The sequence below is a fragment of the Dioscorea cayenensis genome, chromosome 1 (genome assembly GCF_009730915.1).
Source record: "Dioscorea cayenensis subsp. rotundata cultivar TDr96_F1 chromosome 1, TDr96_F1_v2_PseudoChromosome.rev07_lg8_w22 25.fasta, whole genome shotgun sequence".
Classification (NCBI taxonomy): domain Eukaryota; kingdom Viridiplantae; phylum Streptophyta; class Magnoliopsida; order Dioscoreales; family Dioscoreaceae; genus Dioscorea; species Dioscorea cayenensis.
Genome location: NC_052471.1, coordinates 266,306 through 290,050, shown reverse-complemented (window position 1 = coordinate 290,050; position 23,745 = coordinate 266,306). Strand labels below are relative to the sequence as shown.

General features: G+C 35.0%; 4 protein-coding genes across 4 annotated transcripts; 3 read left to right on the top strand and 1 right to left on the bottom strand.

Annotated features, from left to right (window-relative positions):
* Nucleotides 1–3,239: 3,239 nt before the first annotated feature.
* LOC120263119 (26S proteasome non-ATPase regulatory subunit 13 homolog B-like) lies at nucleotides 3,240–9,663 on the top strand. Its single transcript, XM_039271023.1, has 6 exons — nucleotides 3,240–3,506; nucleotides 5,279–5,725; nucleotides 6,585–6,665; nucleotides 7,408–7,604; nucleotides 7,941–8,040; nucleotides 9,111–9,663. Exons 1-6 carry the CDS (start codon nucleotides 3,351–3,353, stop codon nucleotides 9,294–9,296), a joined length of 1,167 nt encoding a protein of 388 aa, XP_039126957.1. The 5' UTR covers nucleotides 3,240–3,350; the 3' UTR covers nucleotides 9,297–9,663.
* A 734-nt stretch (nucleotides 9,664–10,397) lies between these two features.
* Nucleotides 10,398–13,235, top strand: LOC120268863 (NADH dehydrogenase [ubiquinone] iron-sulfur protein 6, mitochondrial). The gene is made up of 3 exons (XM_039276159.1): nucleotides 10,398–10,554; nucleotides 12,659–12,743; nucleotides 12,839–13,235. Exons 1-3 carry the CDS (start codon nucleotides 10,441–10,443, stop codon nucleotides 12,946–12,948), a joined length of 309 nt encoding a protein of 102 aa, XP_039132093.1. The 5' UTR covers nucleotides 10,398–10,440; the 3' UTR covers nucleotides 12,949–13,235.
* Nucleotides 13,236–13,665: 430 nt separating this feature from the next.
* On the top strand, nucleotides 13,666–16,138 carry LOC120263368 (secretory carrier-associated membrane protein 4-like). The gene is made up of 9 exons (XM_039271238.1): nucleotides 13,666–13,798; nucleotides 14,112–14,186; nucleotides 14,261–14,323; nucleotides 14,419–14,452; nucleotides 14,595–14,717; nucleotides 15,294–15,356; nucleotides 15,455–15,548; nucleotides 15,943–15,988; nucleotides 16,067–16,138. Exons 1-9 carry the CDS (start codon nucleotides 13,730–13,732, stop codon nucleotides 16,136–16,138), a joined length of 639 nt encoding a protein of 212 aa, XP_039127172.1. The 5' UTR covers nucleotides 13,666–13,729.
* Nucleotides 16,139–18,483: 2,345 nt separating this feature from the next.
* On the bottom strand, nucleotides 18,484–21,951 carry LOC120261292 (dnaJ homolog subfamily B member 1-like). The gene is made up of 3 exons (XM_039269133.1): nucleotides 21,602–21,951; nucleotides 20,093–20,517; nucleotides 18,484–18,991 (listed from the first exon to the last, which is right to left on the bottom strand). Exons 1-3 carry the CDS (start codon nucleotides 21,764–21,766, stop codon nucleotides 18,553–18,555), a joined length of 1,029 nt encoding a protein of 342 aa, XP_039125067.1. The 5' UTR covers nucleotides 21,767–21,951; the 3' UTR covers nucleotides 18,484–18,552.
* Between the last annotated feature and the right edge of the window lie 1,794 nt (nucleotides 21,952–23,745).

Genomic DNA, 23,745 nt, shown 5'->3' with positions numbered 1-23,745 from the left:
AGTTGTATTTTGGGTGTTGTGGTTTTTTTTCTTAATGTCGATGATAATATATGTTAGGACTATTTTATATGTTTTTTATTTTATTGTTCAAATAATTTGTCCTAATTTTAATAAATTTATATTTCATGTATTATTTTCTTCAGAATTTTATTTTTTATTAATTAAAAAATATAAACTTAAATTATAAGTTATTAATTTGATTAAAATATGGAAATATAAGTACAAGTTTGATAATTATGTATATTTATGTGGCTAAAAGTAGACAAAATTGTAAATTAATGACCCAAACTTCATTAAACAATTATTAATTAGAATATATATATGACTTGTGTTACAATGACGAACGGCTATTTTCATCACTGTAGTAAAAACTTGATTTGGCGCTCGGATGGAGCGCACCCTATGCCAAATCAAGGCATTGGCTTCAAATCACACATGACACGCCCTATTGGAAATGCTCTTACGCATGTGATCAAGTGTTATCTTTTGCTAATGGGAAAATTTTTTCTTTTGTGGATTTGATGCAATAATTAGATTTCTTGTGAATTTTGAAAAATAAAAATAAAAATAATTTTATGGTTGTAGTGGTATTGTAAATTTATTCAAATTTTTAAGCTCATTGTTTAACCTACCATTTTGCAGTATTTTAAATGGCATACGAGCTTTATGTGTATATGGGTATGGAGGTGTACCAATTATGGTGACTTGAATGATTTTAAGGGATAAACCTCCACAATGTAACTTTGGGGGAGAGAACGAGAGGTATTTCTCACACAAAACTCTCACAAAGAACCATAAAGTGAATTATAATCTTAGAGCCTCGAACTCAAGTCCTTTTAATAATAATTACGGATAATTTTCAGTGGGCTAGCCCACGGTTCCTAAGCTTTATGTATATTGTTAAGTATGATGACGTGGATTGGCATTATATGACAAGCCAAGTGGTGTCATGGCAAGAGGATGATGACGTGGCATGTGGTGACTCATCAAAGGAAAAGATGACTAGGATGATGATGTGACAAAGGATGTTATCATGAAGATCAAGGTAGAGATTTAATGGAGATCAAGGTGGAGATTTGATTAAGATCTAGATTTAATAGATATTTCTCTCAATACAATCATGTGATGATAAACTATTTTTGGAAAGTGCATCAAGACTATAGGATCTTTTCTAGAAATGCAAGTTTTATTTTAGATATGATTATCTATCCTTGGTAAGATCCGGGATGATAATTCATATCTTTGATAGAGCTCCTTTTTAGAAAGATCTATTTGAAGAGAGAGGAATATTCTATTATTGGCAAGAGTTCAAGATCATGAAGATTATTTAAAGCTATTTGAAGACACAAAGATTTAGTTTGGTGTGAAGCTATTTGAAGACACAAACTAAATAAGGTAAAGACATACCAAGGAGATCATCAAGACCATATTTAGAATTACTATATTGAAGGAAGATTCAAGAGCTATCTATGGGCGGAACTATTCATGGAGACTAGTCATATGAGAAGATTGATTGAAGATTGCATAAGATATGATTAGAGATTTGAAGATCCAAGCATGGATGATTAAAAATCATGCTTAAAGATATTGAAGGCTAAACTTGGATGAAGACAAGATCAAGTTTAGTAACAATATTTCCATGAGTCAAACGAAGATCATTTGGAAGACCAAACTTGGGCCAAGTTTGGAAAGAAGATCGAGAGATCTTCGGTGGCTATCTTTGGTGAGATGGTCGCGTGTGTCTTGGTGGGCACGTCTCTCGGGAGAGGGAGACCTTCTGAAGTGACTAGAGGAAGGAAGCAACTACAGGCAGGATTAGCTCGGGTCGAGTCAACTGCTACGAGGCGGACTGAAGGAATCGGGAGGTTGAAGGTCGCAGATTCGGGTGCATCTGGCTAGAACTCAGTCATGTTCAGTAAGGTGGGTCATGTTGCAACTAGGTGTTGCAACATCTAACTTTGGAAGGTGTCCAAGTTAGGAAGCCGCGGAGAATTGTAAAAGAGGTAACTGTATGAGACGTCAGTGCGTCTATATAAGAGATCCTGCTTGAAGATTTAGGATAGAGCCAACAAGTGAGAGACTCTTCGGTGAGAGTTGAGTGTGTGGCCGTCAGGCAATCATGAGAGGATATTCTTTGTATTGAGAAAGTGAGTGAGTGTTGTACTCCTTGTTCCTATACCTCTTTTAGTGCATTGTTTCTCCGGGCCTGGCCCCCCAGATGTAGGCAAGGTTGTGCCGAACTGGGTTACCAATTTGCTTGTCTCTTTTATCTTGCTTTGATTGTGTGTGAGTGTTTAATCTTTGAGTGAGTTTTTGAGTGAACTTAACACATCACACCCTCACCGGAACAAGCATATATAGCATGCACTTTTTTTTAAATATAAGAAAAAACATAAACACTAGCCTATTTTATAGCATTATTTCTCACATTAATTACGAGATGGATGTTTTTGAGAAAATAAACTTCACATCATTCAAACGAATTGAATTCAAACTTAACGAGTTTATCCAAAGAATTATACAGTATTTTTAAGAAATAATAATAATAAATAGATCATAATTTTATTAAATAAAAATAAAACAATTTCATATAAAATTTTAAAACACCAAAAGAGGCAGGACTTTGTAGCCCACCAATGGTCAATGAAATCACAGATAAATTTATTTTATGGTTGCCTATATAGCTAGAAGTAGCAAATGTGGGAGGAGTTATGTTAGTATAATTTATCAATGATGCATACTCAGTGAGCCATTTCTTCCATAATAAATTGTTTATATGAATTTTCAAAAAAGTCATTATTTATATTATTTATCATGCATATTATTCACTACAATTGAGGTAAAATTTGATCTTCTAATCTTTCACATTAGATAATCATATATTTGCGGTTTAGTATACCAAGGTTATACTTATCTAATTATTATTTAATAAATTATTTATTTTTTTACACATATATTTTTTGAATAAAGCACATATTTTACGTCTTTTTTGATTGTATTTTTTAAAAATTATCTGATTACTCAAATCATTAGAATAAAAAACAATTATAACACTGTTTGATTGTTCGAAGGACTAAATTGACAGATAAAGTTAAGTTCAGGGGTCTATAATAAATTTCGTGCATAAGTTGGATCTGTTTCCAATATCTCACCGAGTCACCAACATCGACATAGTTTTTAAAACAATTAAATAAAATTCAAAAAGAATAAAAAAAATTAAAAAATTAAATAAAGCGAAACAAAAAGAAACCCAAGAAAAAGAAAACCCAAAACCAAAAGCAAGGGTTTGGGTGCCGATCTCTTGCATTCTTCTCCTTCGATCCATCTCCATCTTCTCTGGAGTTCCATCAATGGCTTCGGGCGCTCTGCAGTACTTGGAGTCCCAGCAGAACTCACGGCCGGAGCTTGCTGAGTGGTACGCCGCCTTAGCCGACCTCTACCAGCGGAAGCTATGGCATCAGCTCACCCTCAAGCTCGATCAGTTCATCGCCCTCGCCGTCGTCCAGGTTGGCTTCTCTTCCTCACCTAGGGTTTATAAGATCTCGATTTGATGCTCTTTTCCATTTCGATTTATGAATTTTCTGCTGTTCTGTTGCGTTCTTTGTATAATTAGGGTTTTAAGGTGAAATTTTTGTGGGAGAGGCTGATTTCCCTTTTGACTATGCGTTGGATTGAATGAATTGTTAGTCAGTTCTTTGATATGAATCATCTGGGAGCTTCCTATGTGTTTTATTCATGTTCAAGAACGAGGATTTCATTTTGTGTTCCTGAAACCTGGAGAACTAAATATGATTGCTTAAAATTATGGAGTTCACGATTATTTTGTAGCTGTTCTGCGGTGTTTTTTGCTAGAGTGATATAGAGTGCTTCTTCATGTGAGCCTGTGATAATTTTTATTTTTTGTTTCCATATATATATATATTTATTACCTGATTGGAACATGTCTGTTCATAGTATTTTGTATCGTGGATGTTACTAGTATTACCTCATCTTTACTTGGCAATAACTCAGAAGAATATTTAGAATGTTGTCCTTTGCAAACCATTACCAGTTTTTCATCTGGTTATGCTGTCTTCCCACTTTCGGCATTTGTGCAAATCAATATGCAGATGATGTGGCTAGTTTGAGTGCAATTAAAGCATGGAATGTATTCACCCTTGGATGGCATGATGGCCTCTAAAGATCTTAATTTTGGTTTATTTTATCTTAGTTTTCTCTTGCTGCATGTATAGACTGGTTGTTTGCACTTTGCTGCCAAATGAACTTACTTAGTTATTTTAGGATTTTATCTCTTTGAACACATGCTATAATCATTGTTTTGAATTCACAAGCATGCCAAATAAGAATGTCACAGGTGCTAATGCCACATGGCTTCTTTGATAGCACCTGTTAGATTTTGTATGACCATAAAACACCATTTTACCACCCAATCATAGGATTTATGGAGACCATTTTATATGTCTAGTTTCTATCAGTTTCCAGAAGATACATGCAAAGTGATTTAGATCATCAAGCTGTTGAAAAACTATATAATGTGCAATAGGAGTGAAAAGAGTACCGGATTTTCTTGTGGGGGCTGAGGTGTATATTTTTTTGGACAATGTGCATTTTGAAATCACTAAATATTTACCAGAAAAAAGATAATGTAATTCTGAAATGATCAAATACTCTCTAGCTTAAAATACTCCAAGAAGAGGATTATGGTTATATGTGCTTCCATTATTCTTGCTGCTTTTGATATCTTTTGTTTAAATTACATGTCAGTTGCATGAATTTGGGTTGTCATTTGGGCCTTCATGTATCCATTTGTGTTCAACTGTCAGCTATTTCAATTATATTGGATTTAGATTATTATTTTCTGAATTGATGTTAAATCTCAACTTAGATTCTTGAAAGTCCTCAAAGTCCTCAGCCTATAGTTACTATTAGTTTGTTGAATTCTAGTTAGCTTGCTCTACTTTAATGTGGGCTATTACAGCCTGCCTTTTGTCTCAAGCTAGCTTTCTTGCTGTTCACAATGGAAGAAGTTACTATGGTTAATTTTGTATTCTAATTCTTTCATTTAATATTCATCACATGACAATTAGATGGTTGGATTTATGAGGAAGAGTTCTTTTTCACTTAATATTCTATCTCAATTCAGCAAAATATGTTGATTGCATGTGATACTCTGGTTCAAGCATTCTCCCCCTTTTCTTTTTTGCTTATCCTTGTTACTTTTTTTTTTTTGGTTTTTTGATATCCCTCTCCATCTTTGTGGACCTACCTTTTCCTCCAGGCTGGCGACGTTCTGATTCAATTATATAATAACTTCATCACGGATTTTGAGACAAAGATCAATCTCCTCAAACTGGCACACTTTGCTGTTATTGTTTCACGTCAATATTCTGAAACAGAAGCTGCCATTAGCTACCTGGAGAGTGTGATTGAAAAGCTGCGTGCCACCAGGGAAATGCGGATAGAGGAACCTATCCTTTATGTTAAGATGCAAATAGCTTCATTTAATCTTGAAAAAGGGAACCAGAAAGAATGCAAGAAACTTCTTGATGATGGAAAGACTATGTTGGACAGTATGACTGATGTTGATCCCTCTGTTCATGCAAGTTTTTATTGGATATCTTCACAGTATCATAAATCTCGTCAAGAATTTGCAGAGTTCTATAAAAATGCCCTTCTGTATTTGGCATACACAACAGTGGAATCTCTCTCAGATTCGTTCAAACTGGTATGTTCATGGTCTTATAAAATTGCTATTGTGAAATAAATCATTATTTTTTTCATCAAGTTGGTTGCTTTTAATTGCATTTATATTTTATTTGACTTTGCTAATGACTACTTCATTGCGATCTTGTATTGAATTTTTATGGATATCCTACTTCATTGGTCTTCTATTCTTCAATAATATCTGGTTACCTCAAAAGGATATAGGTTTCTGCATTTTAGTTTCAACTTTTAAATCTAAAATGTGGTATATGTATAACATACCAATTATTGCATAATTAGTAGTAGCTAAATTATAAAGAACCTTAAGATTTGATGGTTTTAGCACTATTGCTCCATGAGCTTCAAACATATATTTTAAATTGTTTTCACCACCTTAACCTGTTTCTTCCCTGTAGCATGAATTATTACCATAGTCTGGATATTCTAAATTTTATACTAAGAAGTCTTTGCTGACCATCAAGGGCAAATTCTTGGGAACATTGACAGAGAGGAGCCGCACACACGCACACACTTATTGCCATGCACACACTTATACTAAGAATTTGCCATCAGCTGGGTCATTCTGTAACTAGATAGCTGTTTTTATTTAACATATTTATAAATGCCATAAAGTGTACTATGTGATGGTTGCAAAAGGGATTTCATTTCTTGTTTGAGTTTTATGTCTTGACAAGGTTTTGGTCAATGCCCCGAGATTTCTTTTTTTATTTTCAGTGTCTCTTTTGTGGTGTACATGTAATGTATTAATTTTTTACTGTGCATATTCTTGCTATCCTAGTATTTTTGGATGAAACCAATCTATATCTGTGTTTTGCCAGCACATGATTATGTGGTGATTGTGACTGATTTATGCATTTCAGGATCTGGCATTTGATCTTTCCTTGTCTGCTTTACTGGGGGATAACATATATAACTTTGGGGAATTGCTGGCCCATCCAATTGTAAGTGAAGTTCTTTTTAAATTTGTATGACTTGGATTCTGTCAGGAGCACATGTTCAACAACCTTCAGTGGTGTGTGTTTTCATAAGATTCATGTGAATTTGAATTCTAATGCTTCAATTTATTTTTTCCTATCATTATTTTACTTCTTAAATTTTCATGCCATCATTGTGATCATGAAAAGACTACATTGTATACTGATAGTTTTGTTCCACTCATGAGACTTATGGTTCTTCTTGGGTAAATGAACAAGTCTCAGCAAAAGGTGCCAATATTTATTCATGGTTCGTATTTGAAGGATCCGTTAAAAATGGTATTTTGTGAGAGCTGCATTAGTCCTTTTCTTCATGGAGACTTTTCCAATAGTTATTAGGTAATTGAAGACAGAAAGTGTCAAAGCTTCTTGTTTCTTTTGTCCATAATGATGCCAACTTGGGATTTTCCTCTCGCTTGGTGATCTGTCATCCTTGAAAATAGCAAATTATGGGGTTATCTTAGTTAAATCTTGGGATTTTTTTTCCATGATGATCCTTCCAAGAAGTATTTAATGTGAATCATGTTGTTTTTTATATATGAGTGTATTCTGTTGAGTATAGTGTACTCCTATTGGCTAAACTTTTACATTTTATCTTTTAGGTTGAATGGAATTATGACAAAATATTTGTTAGTTGCTGTTCATTTTGAATACTCACACTGTTTGACTTGTTAAAGTTTTATTTCCTGTGCTTCTTATTAACCAACAGATTAACAGTCTTCTGGGAACCAAAGTAGAGTGGCTTTACCATATTCTTCAGGCATTTAACACGGGAGATTTAGTTCGCTATCAACACCTCTGTCATGTGCATAATGCTGCCTTGAATGCACAACCTGCTTTGGTTGCTAACGAGAAGAAGTTGCTGGAAAAAATTAATATACTCTGTTTGATGGAAATCATCTTTAGGTAAATTCAATCCACCATCATTGGTTCTTCCTAGAGTTGTAGATGGACGTATTTGGCTTGGGTTGCTTGACTCTGGCACCAAACCTGGCCTGAAAAATCTATTTTAGGTGGTTGTGGAAAAAGAAATAAGCTTGACCTGGAGCTCAGGCCTGATCCAGAAAGTTTAAGCTAAGAGCCTAATGGACTTAGCTGCTAAGATGATGGGGCTGAGCTTTGGATTGGGCCAGCCTATTTACACTGCTCATTCTGTTATACTTAGTGATGATTTTTTTTTCATTGCTCATGGATGATTAGACCTTTCCAGATCTGAGCTTTTATAATTTTGTTATGTTGCAGCCGACCATCTGAAGATCGAACCATTCCATTGAGCGTCATTGCTGAACGCACAAAACTTTCCATTGAAGATGTGGAATATCTTCTCATGAAGAGCCTCTCTGTATGTCTTTTCTTTGATTTTGCTAGTTTATTTGCTTCTTCTACTTCTTTTTTGAACTGTAATGTTCTAGGACATTACTTCTTTTTTGCTGAAAGACATGCTTTGCATCAATGAGTGTAGATCGGTGTAGGTTGTTTTTCAATTGTTGCTGTTTTACTATGTTTCAAGCTAAGATTTTTATTGGCATTTCATTATCTGAACTTTATCCTTTGTTGTCATTTCATTATTGTTTGGGTTCTGGCATCATTAGTTTGAACATACATGTGTTAAGCATTTGCCAAAAAAATAGACTGTATTGTGTACATGTGTTGTCATTTCAGTGCAGCTCACTGTCATTAACTTCTCATGGTTGTGGGAAAATGTCAACTGTCCTTGAGATAGCCAGAAGGATTTTTTCCATCTGTCCAAGACTTTCATGAATTAATATAGACTGTACTATATTACAATAGCAGTGATGATCATCTTCTACATTTTGCATTCTTGAATGATGTATAATGTTGAAGCATGACTCTATTCATTTTGGCTATTATACTCAAAACTTTAGATTGAATTGCTTACCTGATGCCTTTGTATGCTGATTGCCCTTTCTTAATATAAACTTTTAGCTCCTAGAACACATTGACGTAAAAGATCTCTGTTTATCACCTCCATTTATGGTCTTAGTTTCTTAATGTATACCTCCATGTTGTTTCAAATTCTTCTGACTAGTGATCAACAACTCCTTTTTGTTTTTATTTTTTAACTTCTTGTCTACCTGTAATGTAGGAATGATGCATAAATGCTTTAGATTTAGTAGAAATTAGGTTCTTAAGTTCAGTGGAAGTATGAGATTGCTAGTTGAGAAGTTATAGTAATCTAGCATCTCAACTATCTGTGATTGCTGATTTGGTTGAAGACTATATGTGAACTCTCTTTATCAGATGTTAGTACATGTCTGCTTCAAGTTCAACATCAACTTACAACGGCCATTGTCAATAATACTTCTACTACTTACCTGCTGTTTAGTTCTATCAACAGGGTACTTGCCTTCCATTTTGTTCTGTTTTTAATTTGTTTGTTTCTCTTTGAAGGTTCATCTTATTGAAGGCATAATAGATCAAGTGGAGGGAACAGTCTATGTCTCTTGGGTGCAACCTAGGGTTTTGGGTATCCCACAGGTCAAATCCTTGCGTGATCGTCTAGATGTTTGGCTGGGCAAGGTTCACTCAGCCTTGCTATCAGTGGAAGCTGAAACACCGGATCTGGTGGCATCTTGATGTGGTATTATGTTTACCGGTCCGCTGGAACAACAATCTATGATGGCCCAAAGGGTGAAACAGAGAAAAGGTTCACAATGACCCTTGTTTTGGGTTGGTCTCACTTTCACCTGAAATTTTCTTGTTTATGGAACGGGTGGCATCTTGAACACAGGCCGACGCTTCTTGTTATTATTATTATTGTCGAGTTATTATTTTTTCGTTATCAATTCTTCAGAAAATGCTGATACTTAAGATAAATCCTTATAAGACCTTTTCATTTGAGCACAGAATCAAGTAGACAAACACAAGGATAACCAGTGCTAAATGTTCATCAATCATAATAGAAGGAAATGTTGCTTATTGAATGCTTTTATTATTATTTTCATTCTGATACCTTGGGTGATGTATTATTATTATTATTATTATTATTAGCTTGGATTTAATTAATTGTTTCAATATTAAACCTCTTTCATTCTGGTAAAGGTCATTGCCAGGCTTCTCTGTTAAATCTATGGTCTTTACATATATTATAACAGCTCTTCTAGTTTCATTGTACTTACCATAATACTGGTGTGAATTAATGAGAAGATCATTTGAAGTTGAAATGAATGTTGGTGGGAAGATAAACAAAGAAAAGAGAGTGCCCAAATAAATTCTTTGTTTCTTTTTCTCCATAAGCCAAAGGCCCAAAAATACCAAAAAAAATTCCAATAATCCAAAAAACTTCTTGATTCTCATGAAAACTCTCTAAAGTCTCATTTTAATTTGTTTTTTCACTTATTTTCTTTTTCTTTTTTTAACTCTCAAGTTCATTCCATCATACATCCTGATTTGTACAAATGAAATTTAGAGATTATTGTAAATAAAAAAATAGAGAAAATAATAGAAAATAAATTAAAAGCTGTTCTTTGATAGGTTTTTTTTTTTTGCTAAAATCACCTTTTTTTTAAAAAAAATTTTCAGCAGAGAATTTTTTTTTTTTTCTACTTTAGTAAAAAACACTAGTAAAATTTTTATTTATTACAACTATTCAGAGTTATATAATTTTTATCCAGTAAGTAAATGGATCAGATCCTGATCCGGCCCATGAAGAGGCTCGCCAAAGTAATATTAAAAAGACATCTCATAATTAAGTACCCAAACCCGAACTACCGGAACGTCGATGATGGCGCCGGCGACGATCTCCAATCTCGCGAGAACCCTCTCCAAGCCTCCGACCGGGTTTCGCCGAGGCCTCAACACCCTCGTCAGCTCACACACTGCCAAATGGATGCAGGTCCTCTTTTTCTCTTCTTCGATCCATGCTCAATCTGTTCTTTAATGTTGTTGCTTTGTTTCTGGTTTGATTTTGTTAGGGATTTCGTCATCGTGCTTTTTGTTTAACCCTATTTTTAATACATATATGCCATTATTAATTGGAAATTGAAGGAGATTTGGGTTTTCTATGATTACACATGATTAAGGATGGTTACTTTTAGGGTTTTGAAGTGTTTAGCTGTTGTAATTGTTGCAATTGATGAATGAGTATCTATTCTTTGTGCTTCGCTTTGGCAATCAACTTATATCTTCGTTTTTTTTTTCCCCTATTTTTTTGTTTTTATCACGGTTATGCTGATCAATCTATGTAACAGCATGCATGCTTGCTTATCCTCATACACATTAGCATCCAACCACACAGTTTCTGCAAGCTCATCTTCTTTTGCATAGCAAGTTTTGTGTGTCATTAATTGATTGAAAATATAGAGGATATGTTTATGCTATTCAAACTGTGGCGTGTGAGTATATATGGTGATATCAGAATATACTTGAAGTCAAAATATGAAATTTACTTGGAATAAATTTTAAGCACGTCAACAGATTGGAATTTGGAAGCTCTATTTTTTATATCTCTGTCAGATGAGACATTGTTTATTATTGAGGCATGTCTATGTTGTTGGATCCTTCCTTCTCCTTGATATCTGATGTCTCCATTAGATAAACTACACAATCAAATGATGTTACTAAAATTAAATGCCTTTTACATGCAAAGGCAGCGAAATTTTCTGTGATGGTTATGCCACCTATGCTTATGGATCGAGGATACCCATTCTTTTTTAACTAGTTCATACTAAATTGAAAGAACACCTTTAGATTCAAAAGCATCAAAATTATATGTGGAATTGCTTACCTTTTTTTTAAGGATATAGGATATATGCCTCGTTGTATTTGCTTTAGTGAATGGCAAGAGAGAAGGATCACATTAAGAAGTTCTGGTTTTCTTTGAACAATCTCCTTGAACTGATTGGTCTAATGGTTTATAAGATCCTGGGTTGTTCATTGTGAGTGTTTTGAAAGATGACAAGTTATTGAATTTTTGAGCTTGGATATATAAGCAAATTGGTATGTGACAGATAAATTCCTGGATTATTTATTCTTAGTGGTGGAGAAAGGATGAAGGATGCTTGAACTTGAGCACTGTGTTATTCTTATGTCAGGAGATTATGATGAGCCTGAAATCTCATTGGCTTTGTGGTTTGATCACCAACAATTAAATGAAAAGTGTTTCATAGGTTAAATTTGCAGATTTGCTGGGTGTATTTTTTATTTAATCTTGGACTATGAAATCTTATATTCATCTTATTCAATATCTATAACTACTAGTGCACATTCCTCCACAAGACAGGTTATGACTTTGATTGAATAAATGCCACAAAAAGTTTGGACTTCATTCAGTCTTGGTCAGAGAGCAAACTAGGTATTGTATGGTTAACTAAAATATAATGTGTGCTTTCACTTAATTAGATTTATACTCAGAATCAATGAGTTTTCTGGGATTTTAAGAGATTATAGTCTTTGTCTTGCAAAGGATTTAGTTAGATGTTTACTGTTGATATGATATGGATGATTTATTTTTTTGAATTACTACTGCTATCTAAATGGGATAGCAATAGTCTACCATGAGTTCTGGCTTTATATAACTGAAACATCAATTCATTTCACATTACTGGGATATAGATAACTATGAATGCATGGAAATATCCCAAAAGGTTGCCCGTCGTGATGGATTTTGGATGTGTAGAAAAAGAAATAATATTTTGGTTTTCATTCTTTGAGTGAATGTGGCTGATGCCCGCATTTTGTTGTTTCAATCTTGTTCTTTTCTGCAAGCTTCTTTCTTGGTGTCAATATGCGGATTACTATTTACCTTGCCTCTTAAGATCATGATCTGCATTTGTACCTTAAACATGTTATTTTCATATGATGTTTGCCACAATGCTTTGCTCCCCATGGTCTTTGGAAAAACCGAGTGAGAAAAAAAGACTTGAATTTATTCTTGAAAAAAGACTTGAATTTATTCTTGCAAACTCTGTGAGGCATCCTCAAAAATCTGAATTTTGCAGGACACTAGTAAGAAATCTCCCATGGAGTTAATCAATGAAGTCCCACCAATAAAAGTTGAAGGCCGAATTGCTGCTTGTGAAGGAGGTAACTTTCCTTCCTTTCTTTGGTGAAACTTGTCTATTTAAATAAACAAATGATACATGGATTATTTTGTCCTTGGTGACATGTTTTGTTTGCAGATAGCAATCCAGCCCTTGGCCATCCTATTGAGTTCATATGTCTTGATCTGAAAGACCCGGCAGTCTGCAAATATTGTGGTCTTCGCTATGTTCAAAATCATCATCACTAGAGGACGATGTTTTGGCAGAATTGGCTGCTAATCTTTTCCTTGAATTGTTCTCCTGATTTAGAGATATGTCAAACTGTTGATTTTTCTGCTATAATGCAATGTACTACTGTACTACTATTCCTTCTTATTTTCAAGGGGGCATATCTCGCTCAGATAAATAAGCTACCATCGTTTCTTGCTTTGAATATTGACGTTTTGTATATCAATTACATCAACGAGACCAGGTTAAACCATTCAGTATTTTAAATGTTTGTGAAGTTGCATGTATGTTCATGCACTTTTCTGTTTCAGGTGAATTACAGTTGGTTTGTTGAAATTTTCCAACTAGCTTTCAATTTCTTATTTTAAGAAAACGTTCTTAATAATTTTTCAGACAATTATTGAGCTAAAAAAAGGTTTTATATCTGAATTCAAAATTCAGAATCCAATGAAAAATTCACCTTTCTGGTAAGTGTAACCATACATATACTTATACCGGATTTTTATTTACAAAACCAGAAAGAAAAAGAAAACCAATTTCATTTTTACCTAACAATTTTAATAAAAATATTTCTCATAATTTACATACTCACACAAATTATAAAAAAAATTAAGAAAAATTCGTACAAAAAATTTGGGTAATAATAGATAATAAACACAATTTCCATTAAAAAGGAAAAGAAAAAAATAATAATAATAATCAATCCGGTTTGAAAGCGGGGCGCCAAATCTCTCTTCCCGGCCTCTTTTCGTCGGAGGAATTCGAAACCCTCGTCATCTTCGATTGTAAGCGGAGCAAGAGATGGTCCTCCGCTACAATTTCAACCCATTCGATGAGGAGAATGTCAATCCCTTCGCTGCTGCTGTTTCCGTAATCTCTCCCTCTCTTTCTCTCAATCCTCTCATTTGTTAATTATAATTTACTTGAAATTTTCTTGTTTTTTTTTTTTCTCGATTCTTAGGAACTCCTTGTTGAATCAGAGAATGTGAGTGCTTGTCTTTGATCTGTTTTAGTTTTATGGAAATTGAGCTTTTAAAGTTTTGATTTTTCTTAGCCTTGATGAATATAGAATGAAGATGATTAGGCGATTCTTTATTTGAGAAATGTGATCAATTTCTTTTTTTTTTTTTTGGGGTGTTTTCCCTGTTATCGTTTGGTGAGATTGATATGTTCTTGGTTGCAGAATGGGAGTTCGAAAGGGCTTGGTTTTGGTGACCAACATGATGCCACAGTCGACATTCCGCTGGATTCTACCAATGTTTGTGATTCCTTTTTATGATTTAAATCATTTATTTATGTTTTCTTTTCTTATGATTGGGTTCAATGTTGCAGGATGCGAAGAAGAAGGAGAAAGAACTTGTATCTTGGGAGGCAGATTTGAAGAGGAGAGAACAGGTTGGTTCATGCCAATGAAATTTATATTCAGCCTTTGTATGATGTATTTGATGTGCAATTATTTATTTATTTATTTATGAATTTTCGTGTTATAGGATATTAAACGGCGGGAAGATGCTTTGACTAGAGGTAATCAAGAGGGTTCACACATTCTATTTTTTATGCCATTGTAGATTTCAGATGATAGGTTGTTTTTTTTTTTCTTTTGTGTTTTTTTTTTTCATTTTATTGCTTGTAAGATTTTAAATCTCTTTGATTCGGATTAATGCAGCTGGAGTTCCTTCTGAAGACAAAAATTGGCCTCCATTCTTCCCGATCATTCATCATGATATAGCTAAGGAGATACCAGTTCCTGTCCAAAGGTTGCAATACATGGCATTCGCAAGTTGGCTCGGTATGCAAAATTATTCATTGTCTTTGTAATCTTCATAATGTTTTTTTAACTTGCACAGGTACAAAAGTTACATTTTACTGTTTCCTGCCAAAAAAAAAAGGAAGAACCTTACTCTTGTATTTATATGATACAAATACCACCCATCCATGTGATTTCCCATCTTATGTAATCTTAGGGGCATCTTTCCTCAGTTTGGCTATTTTCCTTCTCCTTCATCCAATTTTACATGTCTTTATATAGCTTGCACTGTTGCACACCACCATCGAATTTCTACTTTAGGATCTGGATGTCTTTGGGGCTTTCTTAAATTTCTAGCCATCAGTTAATTTGAGGCAAATTCTGTTCTAATGGTTGGCTTTAATTACGTAGTCATTATCTGATCTCCAGTGTCATTGATGACAACATTTTTAGTAGCCTACTTAGTAAAACAGTACTAGCTTATTATGTGGCTATTGCCGTACATAATCTCCTTGATATCATCAGATTGATTTATTCTATGGCATGCTATATTTTATAGGGCAAAATAAATCTATTCACATTTTCTGGATATTTATGATTGTTGTTACTTTCATGCAGGACTAGTTCTCTGTCTTTCCTTCAATGTGATTGCGGTAACTGTTTGCTGGATTGAAGGAGGAGGTATGTGCTAATCTCAATGAGAGAATTGTTTAACTACACAGACAAGTCACCTTGCCTGGCTTGCTTTTCTTAACTTGTTATATTATTTTTACATTCAGGTGTCAAGATATTTTTACTTGCGGTCATCTATGCTATACTCGGATGTCCTCTATCATATGTTTTGTGGTACCGGCCTTTGTACCGTGCTATGAGGTAGGCTTTTCTGTAGTCAAAATTTCAGGTACTGCAAAATTAATAACCTTATTCTTCTGGCTCTCTTCTGTTAGGCTCATGTCTTTGTAAGATGATTCCTTTCATAATTCAATCATAATGATTACATATTGAAATTGATGGGATTTTGGTTATTTGCCTTTCCTTCATAATCGACTGAAAACATATGCTTATGATGATGATGATATCAAAAACTTCAAAAGATTTGATAACTATACTTAAATTGTCATCTTATTTTAATTCAAATTAACTTTTAAGTAACTAAATAATTATGAGGTTACATTTACATCAACTCTAAAAGAAAGTATATGCTTCAATCTGATCCATTTGAAATACTTGGTTTATTTTGATGCTATTTTCACTTTTTTATGAGCAGGACTGATAGTGCATTGAAGTTTGGGTGGTTTTTCCTACAGTACATGGTGTGTTGTTGTTATCCATTTCCACTATTGGCATGTTGCTTTGATTAGAATTTTGTTTCTGACTATATGATGGCACAGATCCACATTGGTTTTTGTGTTCTTGCTGCAATTGCTCCTCCAATTGTATTTCAGGGGAATTCATTGACGTAAGTCAATTTGTTGGTTATTATTTTTAAAATTAAGGTCATCAGTCTGGAAGAAAGTTTAGATACACTAGCAGCATGAAATAATGTCTGTAAAAAAAATTTTCTTTACTGCCTGATATGAGACACTATAAGAGATTCACATTGGTATCTACAAGCAGGGTCCTTCTAAGTGATTCTAGATGTTTATTGTCTGGCTATAGTACCTAAAAGCATTGTAAACTGAATTTGAAAGCATCCTTCCAAAAAGTTACCTTAATTTTCCATTCATGTTAAGCTGAAATAGGAGAGGAAGAATCGAAGAAGGAAGACAAAGTTATATATGGATTTAGGCAAGCTTAATCATCTGCTAAGATGGTGAATTTCTTTCCATGTTGTTAGATCAAATTATACTATACTCTCCTTCAGAACTTTAGTGAACCATGTTGCATTAGTAGAGTGCCATTAAGCAATTATTTCTTTGTTTGCAATGAAATTGAACTATCTTGGTTTCCTTTTGCGACCAGGGGGATCCTTGCTGCATTTGAAACCTTCTCGGATAATGTTTTAGTGGGGGTAAGTTGAATGCCGAATTGTTGCTTTTTCACTAATATCATAATGTTTTTTTCCCATAAACTCATCTTACCTACTTTAGTTGTTTGGCTGATGTTTTTTACCATGAACATCTTGTTGAGCATGCTTGGAATGAACCTGAAGTTAAAAAATTTAGAGAATGTAGCTCTTAATAAAAGGTGTAGATCATCAAATTCGAGTGCCTTGGCATATCATCAAATACATTGTCAATTCACAGCAAGGAGTGAATAACATAGATCGCATTTTGTTGATTTTGTTTATGCTACTATGTAGGCATTGCAAAATAATTTCAATCATTGTTAATTGATTGTTTTGTGCTACAGTAGACCCTATACATTTATTTAGATGCAGGCTTGGCTTATAACTGGGATATTGCATTCATTGAACTTCCAAACATATATTAATGTACTGTATTCACTATTGCAGATTTTCTACTTGACTGGGTTTGGTTTTTTTTGTGTGGAAACACTTCTGAGCCTGTGGGTACTTGAGGTTTGTTCCAAAAGAATAATCTCTTTTGTAACATGTAAGAGCAGTTGAAGAGTCACTTTCATCTCACTTAGTCCAGAATCATGCCATAATGCAACTAATTTTTTCAAGACCTTTAGCTCAACTTTTACTTATAAAACATGATTTTTGTGGGAAAAAGACCACATTGTACTATATTCACATGCCGAATCTAGATGCGGAAATAGGGATTTTGGCTACTTTGTTACTTGAATTAGGTGCTTTCATTGTATCAGGGCACTTTCTTAAAGGGTAAACATATGCAAATGCATATCACTCATTTTTCTAGTTTTTTGAAGATAGCATTAGATAGAGATCTAACCTATGTTTTAAATGATAAACATGGGACCAACGTACAATAGGACAACCATAATTAGTGATGTAGCATTTGTTTCTTGTCATGATTGCCTTTATTTTTTTTTTATTAATTTGATAGTTTTACTTTCATTATTTTTTTTCTAAATTCTTAACTGGTAGTTTCATTATTTTATTACTGATCATGATCAATTTTATAATCATAAATTTGGTTGCAGAAAATTTACGTGCATTTCAGAGGAAGATAGTGAATATAATGCTCAGATGAGATGATGCTTTATTCTCAGCTCTGTTCAGACTTTGTATGAGAGAGTGAAAAGGCAAATTGATTTTAGAGGCCAGGATACTTCTGTGTGTAGTTTATTTATTTTATTCACTTGTATTCTTTGTGCATAATCATATATATATATATATATATATATATATATATATATTACAGATTTTGTGCTCACTATACTTTTAGTTTCAATCATTAAGCAGTTAGTCATTTCTTTTATCACTTCATTTTGTTAGTCTTTGTGAAAATGGAGTTTCTTATACGACTTTATTTGTAATCTGTTTTGAAGATTTTGAATTAGGGGAAAAATCAGGTAAAGTTCATAACACTACAAACAGGAATCTTCACATCATGGCATCACTTCAATATTATCACAATAAAAATAATAATGATTATGATGATGAAATGATGTATCAGTGCCAAATTATTATCATCATCAGTGCAAAAAACTTGTAATTTAAAACCACATTAAGACCAAGGAACCCAACAAAATCCTGGGGATGTACAAACATTACAGACTTAATATACATGAGAGTTACTATGGTTCTATCAACATCAAGCAAGCCACCTGAGTCCCAATATAGAATTCCACAATAACTTCCAGCTTTTGTCAACATTATAAGCTCATGAAGCACTCAAAAGATATTTAGGATGATTACCAAATATTTCAACACAAAATTTAAAAATAAAGAGTGATTATTGCTGAATTAGATGCACAAGTATTACTCTGTGAACTTTACAGCTTCTACTTAACCTCCCAAGATGCGTCGGATCGCTGTCCTTTGTTCAGCAGTCAGCCTTGTGGGGAACTGCACCTCGAACTTTATCCTCAGGTTCCCTTTCTTCCCTTGCTCCTTTGCAATCGGCATTCCTTCCTTGGCGATAACAATCTCGTAACTAGGAGTTACTATTTCTGTCAGCGGGACTGTTAGATCACGGCCATCAAGGGTTCTGAGGTTCATAGTGGTCCCTGCAAGGGCATCTGCCAGAGATATCCTTTGATGCACCACCAGATCATTACCGTCTCTTTTATACACATCGTGAGGTTTCTCATCGATAACAAAGATGAGGTCTGCAGGGAGTTGGTTTACTTGCTCATTGCCTTTATCAGGGAATGTAATTTTGGTCCCCTTCTTCCACCCAGGTTTCACATCAATGGTTAAGATTTCTGACTTTGATACCAATCGCCTGTGTTTGTAAAGAAAAAAAAAAAGTTCAATGTGCATTTCCATCATAAATATCAAACACGGTAAATATTAAGGATCCATGATGAAAATAACATTTCTAGAACTATAGATAAGGCTAGGATCCTGGAGGCACCAAATTGATCATATAAACCACGGTTTTATCTATTGCGCCACCGATACAAAAATCAGCTCTAGAAGATGAAGCAATTTATTTTTTCCACAGATGCTTCACCTAAGCCTCCTATTGACATGTTCGACCCTTCAATTCTCCACATATCTTTATAAAACTAAGATCTTGGAACACTGACAAAATTGCTTATTCACAACCAGATTTCTACCCAGCCAATATACAGGGTTGGCACTCTGTTCAAAACCAACCTGAAAGGTTGCCTATGATCCTTGGCATTTACCTGCCCAGCCAATGATATGCTGTGGTTCACAATTACTTAGCACTACAACCAATAATCTTTGGAATGCTCTGATATGCCACAATAAAATAATTCAGGCTTCGGAATAATTCAGGCTTCGGCAATATTAAAGTCTGTATCTTTGGTAATTCTCCATGCATCATTGTACAAAGTATGCTATGCAAAAGTTAAACCCCCCCGCAGTCGAGGCCAACAACATACTATGCTATCCTAGATGCCAAGAGCAAGGACCTTGTGATAATATGTTACAAACCCATAAACTGAAATAAAAAGAAAGCTTACAAAGTTGCTCCAAAGAACTTTTAAGGTTTACCATATAATTCTTAGTCTCACAATCCTATGATTGTCACATAGCTTTGCAGATTCTTTAAGGTCTTTCCTTAATGTTTTAATCATACTTGAGCAGAACAAATTGACCAACCAGTGAAATCTGTAGGTCAACGTTCATCCCAAAAACTACAATCCCATTACATGTGAAGACTTGTTCCTAGTCCTGTCCAAGAAGGTAAGAGTACCCACAAGGCATATCATACTAGCATGTGCTTCAACTAAACTAAAATGCCTATAAAAGAAGATATGAAATGTACACACAAAGACAACCATTTATACTTAGCCCAAACACTCATACATCATCAACAAATTTGTGGATGCATAAGAAAATTAAAAAAGTATACCCATTAGCACCCAGAATGTTTCTAGATATCTTCATCTTCCTTGTTGATCCAGTGAACAACTCCTCAAGACTGCATGCTAGCTTGCTTTCCACAGGTGGTGCTTTCCTAGGCTGACTGCTACCCCCGGAACCAACACCTTCACTGTATGTCCGATAGGCACTGCTGCTATCATGGCTACCAAACCTACCATCAGTTTGAAATCTCATTGACTTAGCACGACCAGTATGTTCAAACCCAAAACCACTGCCTCCAAAGAACTCTGCAAAGATGTCTTCTGCATTTCGTGGATTGAAATGAAAGTTCGCAGGACCACTTGGGCCATTAGTGTATGAGGTACTGCTTCCAGAACCTGGGGGAGGCATTCCCTTCAGGCCCTCTTCTCCATACTGATCATATATGGCTCTCTTTTGTGCATCACTCAAGACCTAAATCAAAGAATTTCAATTGCAATAGGAGTAAAGACATAGGAAATATTTTCTACAATGTCTGTCAGTGAGATAAACATCTCCAAGCAGCAAAGTTAAAAACCGCACACCACTAGAATGGGCATAAAATATTATAAATCAAGAATCTAATAAAGTAAATAATCATTAGTGAACTAAGGGTCTGTGTAACACTATCATATGATATAGAATTCATGGACTCCACAATCATATGCTACGATACCTGATTGCCGCATTACTGTTTCCATTAAATAGAAAAGAAACATAAAGCTTCATTTTTCACATCTATATATCCAGATACCTGCACTATGACCACTTGCATTCTACTTGAACTCTTCCTCTTGCTTGTATGCTCCGTATAACTATAAGCGGCCTTCACCAAATTGTGCTGAATGACTATGTGACAATATTATATCACCAGATTATTATAATTCTTGCAATCCCATAATCTCAAATTTATTCGTTTTCATCAGGAATGCCCACACAATTGAAAAAGAAAAAGCAGTGATGTTCAGAAGAAGAAAGATGAACAGCAAAATGCTTTTCCCTAATTTCATTTTCCTTTAATCACATTCCTCTCTCTCTCTCTGATTTCCCACATGTTCTTTTCATTCAATACCAAGGAATTCTAAAAGCATGAGAACCAGAAGCTCCTAATCAGATTAAATCCTTGAAACATCTAAACATGCTCCTCATCTATCATAAAAGCAAGGGGGAGAAGAACATAAAATGCATCACAATCAAGAATATCAAAAAGAAACTAAAGAAAAATAAATCAAAAAATAAATCAAACCAAAACTCAATCAAGATTCCTGCTTTACCCATCCAATTCCACCCACATCTTTATCAACATTCCACCCCTCAACTTTCTTCCATATTCCTTTCTTTCCATCAAAACCAATCCAATCACTTAAACCCTAAAAATTCTAATAAAACTATGATTTCCAACCCAATCTAACTATTGGAATCCATCAAAATTCCTAATTGTAATCATACACCAAAGAAATTCCAATAAAAGAAACAACAAGATTCACACACAAAAGACGAAAGGGAACAAAATTGATACATCATAGGCCTCAGAGATCTGCTTGAATTTGGCCTCCGCCTCCTTCTTGTTATCCGGATTCTTGTCAGGATGCCACCGCATCGCCATTCGCCGGTAAGACTTCTTGAGATCCTCGTCGGTGGCGTTCCTATTCACCTTCAATATATTGTAGTAATCCACACCCATTTTCCGATCAAATCAAACGATCATTCACATCGGAATTCGAATCCCTAACCCTAGAACCCCCTTGAGATTCCCTTGATCTCACGAAAACCTCACCAAATCCCTTCAATTTCCCTTCGAAATCGCAGCGATTTCAGAGATTTCAAAAGCCAGAGGTCCACGAATGAAAGAGATTTCAGGATTTATGATAAAAGATTGGGACAAAAGAGTAAAAGGAATCAGTTTTAAGGAATATAATAATAAAATAATAATGTCCACGCTTGTCGTCATCGCGTCACACGCGGGCCTCAAGATTCGTTCACACGTGGCAAATTTTTGCCACCTAGTCCCCTTAAAATTTATGAGAAAAATGCCAAAAAGTTAAAAATAAAAAATAAAAAAAATCAAATTCCTCATCCACAGCAAAAAAAAAAGTAAAAACTCATTGATTAAAATAAGAAATTTTAAAATTATGATTTTATCATTTATTATAGTGGAAATTGCCAAAAAAAACCCTACAACTTTGCCAAATTGCCAAACAAACCCCCATAGTTTCGGAATACCCAAAAAGCCCCTTCTTTTTTCAACTCCATGATTTTTGAAACCCACGAAATACGTATGAGCATTAAAGCGGAGTGTATTTAAAAATTTTATGGGACGAAAATGCCCTTGCACGGAAGTCGTGGTTGCAGCCCATTTCGGCGGTGTGAGAGGAAGTGGGTGGGTTTTTCTTGAAGCATTACACTGCTTGTCTTCTCTCGACTCGCGACTCCAGCTCGACTCGCGTCTCCGACTCTTCTCTTCCCAGCGACTCTTCCCTTTCCACCGGCGTCTCGAAGAAGAAGTCCCTGTCCAAGTATTCGAGCATTTCAGTCAGCTGCGATCTAAGGTATTCATTATGGTTTTTGTTAACTATTACATTACGAAGAGACATTTTTCGGTTTTGGTTTTGTGATTTTTGTTTTTTTGTTGGAAGACATTGAAGCTTTCGGGGGATTAATCTGTGGGGTTTTTGTTAGTCTGCAGGGAGATGTCTCGGCTAGGGTTTTTTTGTTTTGTTTTTACATTTTCGTCTATGTATACGATCGAAATGGTTTTCCGATTGTTGTGCTTTTGTGTAATGTTTATAATCTACGTTTACCCTTTCGAGTTGATATAGTTGCGATTGTAAAAATGAGGTCTCCGTTTAAACAATGAGCTTTCTAGTTTAAGTTAGTTCGTCTCCGTTTAATTATTTGTATCTCTGTTTAATAGTATACGTCATCTGCTTAAAAAAATGATATCGGTGTTTAAGAGCGAGTGTTTACTCGTTTAACAAATTACATTTCCGCTTAACAATGTGTTGTTATTATCGCGAGCTTGTGATTATGGCGGTCGATCTAGTTAATGGGCGATGCTACTTGACACCCGGTAGTGGAGACCGTGGGTGAATTGAAAGTTCACATGATCCCTCGACATCTGGGAGATCATCCGAAGGACACCGTTCACGAGCATTTCATCGAGTTGGAAGTCTGTATACCAAGAGCGGGCCCTTCTTGACTCTCTGTGCGAGAGATACGATAACCGCGCAATAAATTCGGGATCGGGAAAGCATCGCGACTTTCGAGGCTGAAGATGTGGCGATCGTTCTTGGCTGCGTTGCGATGGGGAGGCGATCGTGTTTCGAGAAGAAAACACGGTCGACTTTTCGAAGAGAGGTATTTATCGAAGACGTACGAGAGACACAGAGACTCCATCAGGAGCACTCTTCAGCAACTCGTTGGACAGAGGGGAGAAGAGGAGAATTTTGCCAAACTACGATGGTGTACCTCACAGGGTACAATCCTTTTTCCCAAAATACCTCCCTGCTCGGTTCCCTAAGCGGATCGTTGATTATGTCGATGATTTACCTGGAATGGGGCGCTACGCATGGGCGCAAGCGACGCACAAGTGGCTTATGGAGGACATACCACAAGCCGCTACCCGAGTGCACATCTAGATGCTGGCGGGAAGAAGACCAACAC

Excerpts from the sequence above, each read along its gene's own strand:
- LOC120263119 (XM_039271023.1), top strand. The coding sequence starts at position 3,351 with ATGGCTTCGGGCGCTCTGCAGTACTTGGAGTCCCAGCAGAACTCACGG. Across the intron at positions 3,507-5,278 it reads TCGCCCTCGCCGTCGTCCAG|GCTGGCGACGTTCTGATTCA; the intron begins GTTGGCTTCTCT and ends CTTTTCCTCCAG. Across the intron at positions 5,726-6,584 it reads TCTCAGATTCGTTCAAACTG|GATCTGGCATTTGATCTTTC; the intron begins GTATGTTCATGG and ends TATGCATTTCAG.
- LOC120268863 (XM_039276159.1), top strand. The coding sequence starts at position 10,441 with ATGATGGCGCCGGCGACGATCTCCAATCTCGCGAGAACCCTCTCCAAG. Across the intron at positions 10,555-12,658 it reads ACACTGCCAAATGGATGCAG|GACACTAGTAAGAAATCTCC; the intron begins GTCCTCTTTTTC and ends TGAATTTTGCAG. Across the intron at positions 12,744-12,838 it reads AATTGCTGCTTGTGAAGGAG|ATAGCAATCCAGCCCTTGGC; the intron begins GTAACTTTCCTT and ends TTTTGTTTGCAG.
- LOC120263368 (XM_039271238.1), top strand. The coding sequence starts at position 13,730 with ATGGTCCTCCGCTACAATTTCAACCCATTCGATGAGGAGAATGTCAAT. Across the intron at positions 13,799-14,111 it reads CCTTCGCTGCTGCTGTTTCC|AATGGGAGTTCGAAAGGGCT; the intron begins GTAATCTCTCCC and ends TCTTGGTTGCAG. Across the intron at positions 15,357-15,454 it reads TTGCTGGATTGAAGGAGGAG|GTGTCAAGATATTTTTACTT; the intron begins GTATGTGCTAAT and ends TTTTACATTCAG.
- LOC120261292 (XM_039269133.1), bottom strand. The coding sequence starts at position 21,766 with ATGGGTGTGGATTACTACAATATATTGAAGGTGAATAGGAACGCCACC. Across the intron at positions 20,518-21,601 it reads AGATCTCTGAGGCCTATGAT|GTCTTGAGTGATGCACAAAA; the intron begins GTATCAATTTTG and ends TCTTTGATTTAG. Across the intron at positions 18,992-20,092 it reads AACATTCTGGGTGCTAATGG|GCGATTGGTATCAAAGTCAG; the intron begins GTATACTTTTTT and ends TTACAAACACAG.